Consider the following 3,980-nt stretch of genomic DNA (forward strand, 5'->3'; position numbering starts at 1 on the left):
CACGTCTTGTGGATCGCAGATATTGGTTATCCTTCGAACCGCAGTGGACTGAATCGAGCTCAAATTATTTTAAATTCAGGTCCAATTCTAAGTCCAAGTGCAGTCTCATTTCAAGTTCACTTTCAGGTCTATTTTTAACTCCGATTTCAAGTCCACTTTCGAGCAAAAGTTCAATCAAAGTCCGATGCCTAATTTCAAGTAAACTTGAGTGGCTAATTTCAAATCCAGTTTTGAAACCAATTTCAAGTTCGATTTAATTCCGATTTCCAAAATTGGTCTCTGTTTGTAACCATTGACTTTCAAACGTCAGATTTTCAATTGACTACTGATTTGTGTCGGCTTTTAAACTTGTTTGTTTTTTTTTTGTTTGCTTTTCGACTTTTGATTTGGACCTCCGATGTTCGACTTTTGCCTTTAGATATTTAATTTTTCACGATTAAAAATTATTTCGACTTGATTTTTGACTACTTGGCATTTGATTTGAGTCAACTTTCGACTTTTACCATTTAACTTTCGAGTATTGAATTTTGGCATTCAAACTTTGAATCAGACGGTTGATTTTGGCTTCTAGTGTTTGACACTCGTTTTGTTTTAACTTTGACTTCTGAATTTTACCTTTCGACTTTAAATTTTGAATATTCGACTTTTGCATTTGAACTTATAATTTTTATCCTTTGAGTTTTAACTTCTTGCTTGTGACTCTTCAATTTCGACTTTTTACTTTAGATTTTTGAGTATTTGCTTTTGATTTTCAGCTAAAATTCTTCGAAAACAGACACTAAGGAAACCTGCAAGTCGTAGGCAGCAATATCAACCTTCCAGACATTTGAGCATGCATAAATTTGGGACCCACCAATTATTTCAATTCCTGTCAATTTTGGTTTCACTAATGCTGCTTAAGCTTATAGTACTCCACTAACTATTTTTGTTATGCAAAAGATTAGACTGAAAAAATAGAATACTGCCAAGAAAATGACAGGGTCCCAAATTTATGCATGCATGGAAGGTTGGCATCGCTGGTCGTAGGCGAAATACGTATCTGACAAGAATAAATATACATAGTAGAATTAAATTGGATAAGTTTTCGTTTATTAAACTCCAAGTAAAATTCTTTATTTTCTACGAATTTAAATCCGATTTCAAGTTCAATTTTAATTCTAATTTTAAATTTATTTTAAGTCCTGTTTTAAGTTTAAGGGGGGACCCTACTCTGAAGACCGAAAAATAATTGATTTTCGTAAATTTTTTTCAGATGCTAGAATTATAGTTAAGTGTTGGGGTATTTTGGTTATTGGTTAAGCTATATTTGAAGATATGTTTTATATTTTTTGGACACCAGAATTGTGATTATTATGCTGGTGACAGGCGGGCGCATGAATGCCCTCTAAAAAATAGTTCCTTGCTGGCGGTACGTGCCGAGAACCAACGGAGTATCGTAGAATGGATTTCAAAGATGATTTTGAAGCTTTGGGTCAATACCTAAATTGTTACCTAGCGGTTTTTGAAAATTCGAAAAATTACCAAAATGGCGGCAAATTTTTCCAAAAGAAAAGTGTTTTTTCATCAAAAATCGTCAATCAAGAGCTCGCAAAAAAATTGAAAAATTGAGGTATCAAAAAACGGCTACGTAACAATTTAGATAGTTCATTTTTACATGCTGAAAAAAAATTCAGCCAAATCGGTCTACTAGATACTGAGATACACGTACCGCCAGCTGAAAAAACATGGTTTTAAGACAAACGCGTTTAAAGTTTCGTACAGCAATGCTCTTTCCTGGCGGTGATCCCACAGTTTTCATCGTAACTTTTCAACTAGATCAGATATCAGAAAATCCTTTTGGCATAATATTTATGAAGGCTCTCGAAAATGTAAAAAAAATAAAATTCGATTTTTTCGATTTTCCAGAGTAGGGTCCCCCCTTAAAGCTCCTCCATTGTTCTTCAAGCTCAAATGGATATGTTCTATTAATCAAACACTGGTTTTGCCTTTTCAAATCACAAAATATATTTATTGTACTACGTATAATGGTTAAATTTAAAATTCATTTGGAGCTATTGCATTGTCTTTACCATATTTCAAATAAAATTCTTCACTCGGTCATATCACATTGCACTTTTTATAGTCAACGCTTATTTGCAGCTGATTATTGACTAGAAGAATTTAAATAGAATAGAAGTAAAAAACGCCAGAAATGCCAATTAATGGTTGATTTACAGCTTATGTTAATGCTTATTGATTACCCGGATACGTTTAACTGAACTAACTGGTTAAAATAAGAATCAATAGCTTAGTATTGAAGATATGTGGATTTATGTTACGCCTTCCACTGAGTAATCGTGTGTAGTGGATTCAATTTTGTCTGGTTGCCAAAACTATTTAAATCAAATAATTTGGTATAAGTGTATTGCCGAACTTGTTTTGCTTTCTCTTCGCACGTCTGACCAAAACAACGTCTGTAAGCTTTACACTTCGTTTCATCGTGTAATTTATCCTTTCGGCGTGCCCAGAGTAGCCCAACCATGCATTGCGTGGGCTTTCTCCACCGACGCGAAACTCTGCTGTGCGCGCTTCAAGTTATATGGATTCTTAGAAAGCATCTTTGTAGCTTCAAAGTTTACTCGCGCTTCTTTAGTAACCATTGCAGCCGCTATCTGCAAAATAACTGCCTCAATAGTGTACGCAGAGCTCCAGCCCTGTTTTGTGAGTAATTCCATGCAGATCGCACCTCCGAATAAGACATAGCCACCTGCAATGGCCGGATAGACAATGCCCACAAACGGCGGATCGAACGGATATGTGCTCTTGAACGTAATGTTGAGCAGGATGCCTTCCTCGCCTTGTTGTTCTTTCAGTAGAACGAGATCTTTTTGCAGTTGGCTATCGGGATCGACGGACTTTAGTCGTACATTCCACTCGTAAAGCGAATCATCAACCAATTCCACCGAAAAAATATTGTTTTTGTACGAATCGGATTGATAAATATCCCGCAGTTCTTTCATCAGCCGAACCGAACTTGAAACTGAATCAGTCGAACTAGAGTCGGTTGGTTTATCGCGTATTCGTTTTAATATTGTAAAGTATTCCACTTCTGTTTCTGGTTTTGGTTCTTGCTCACCTTCCGTGTCATTTTCACTCATCAAATCCTCCAAAACGTCATAATCGGAATCACTATCGTCGCTCTTTTCTAGACTCGCTCCTCTAGTTACCTCCTCAGAAAGTGGGCCCGCACCAGATGATTGAGGCTGCAATTGAGCTTTTAAACTGTCCAAAGCAGAAGGCAGCGGAATTTCATGAATCCTACAAAGTTCACGTACTAATATATCGACCTGATTTACAACATGGTTATTTTGACCACTAGTATTTGCGAGCAATTGCAAAGCGTCGGTTATGCTGGCTTCCTCGCTCTCGGCAAACCATATTGGTGGTGAAGAAGGGTAAGATCCCACAATATTTGCCTGAATGGCATACTTTTCACCGTTGCTGCCAATAAAACAGCAACTCACCTCATCCACCGATGCAGCAAGAACCTGGAACCGTTCATCGTTTTTGGTGAACACCTGCTTGAGGGCCTCTATTTCCAGTTTCAAAGTGGCCAAGCACGCCATTTTCTGTAAACTATTTTCAAGCACTTTGATTTGTCAAAATTAGTACACTTACTTCTTCTAAGTTCGCACACCAGTCACTAGTCACAAAGGACCTGCTTTACATTTTTGCTGTGCTTTAATACACCTTAGATGTCGGTAGTATCGGCAGGTAGACCAACAAGTGTTTTATAGGAGTTTCAGTCACTTTCCTACCCTTCAAAGATCACCAATACAAACATTACAGAAAAGTCTGCCTGTGTGAGAGATCGAATTATGCACATGACAGTACAAATGCTAGAATTCTCGAATTCTGACCAAATACATTTCAATATACATTTCAAGGAAACAATTTGCCGATTTGGCCTAATTTGTGGACCTTTGAAAAGAAAGGATTAA

At 36.9% G+C, this 3,980-nt stretch overlaps 1 protein-coding gene across 1 annotated transcript; it reads right to left on the bottom strand.

The window, feature by feature from the left end:
- Positions 1–2,486: 2,486 nt before the first annotated feature.
- Positions 2,487–3,605, bottom strand: LOC128740588 (ubiquitin-conjugating enzyme E2 Q2-like). The gene has a single exon (XM_053836148.1). The coding sequence runs from the start codon at positions 3,603–3,605 to the stop codon at positions 2,487–2,489; it is 1,119 nt and encodes a 372-aa protein (XP_053692123.1).
- Between the last annotated feature and the right edge of the window lie 375 nt (positions 3,606–3,980).

The sequence above is a fragment of the Sabethes cyaneus genome, chromosome 3, assembly GCF_943734655.1.
Source record: "Sabethes cyaneus chromosome 3, idSabCyanKW18_F2, whole genome shotgun sequence".
NCBI classification, from domain to species: Eukaryota; Metazoa; Arthropoda; class Insecta; order Diptera; family Culicidae; genus Sabethes; species Sabethes cyaneus.

Bases quoted from the DNA above. Each gene is read 5' to 3' on its own strand.
- LOC128740588 (XM_053836148.1), bottom strand. From the start codon at position 3,605: ATGGCGTGCTTGGCCACTTTGAAACTGGAAATAGAGGCCCTCAAGCAG.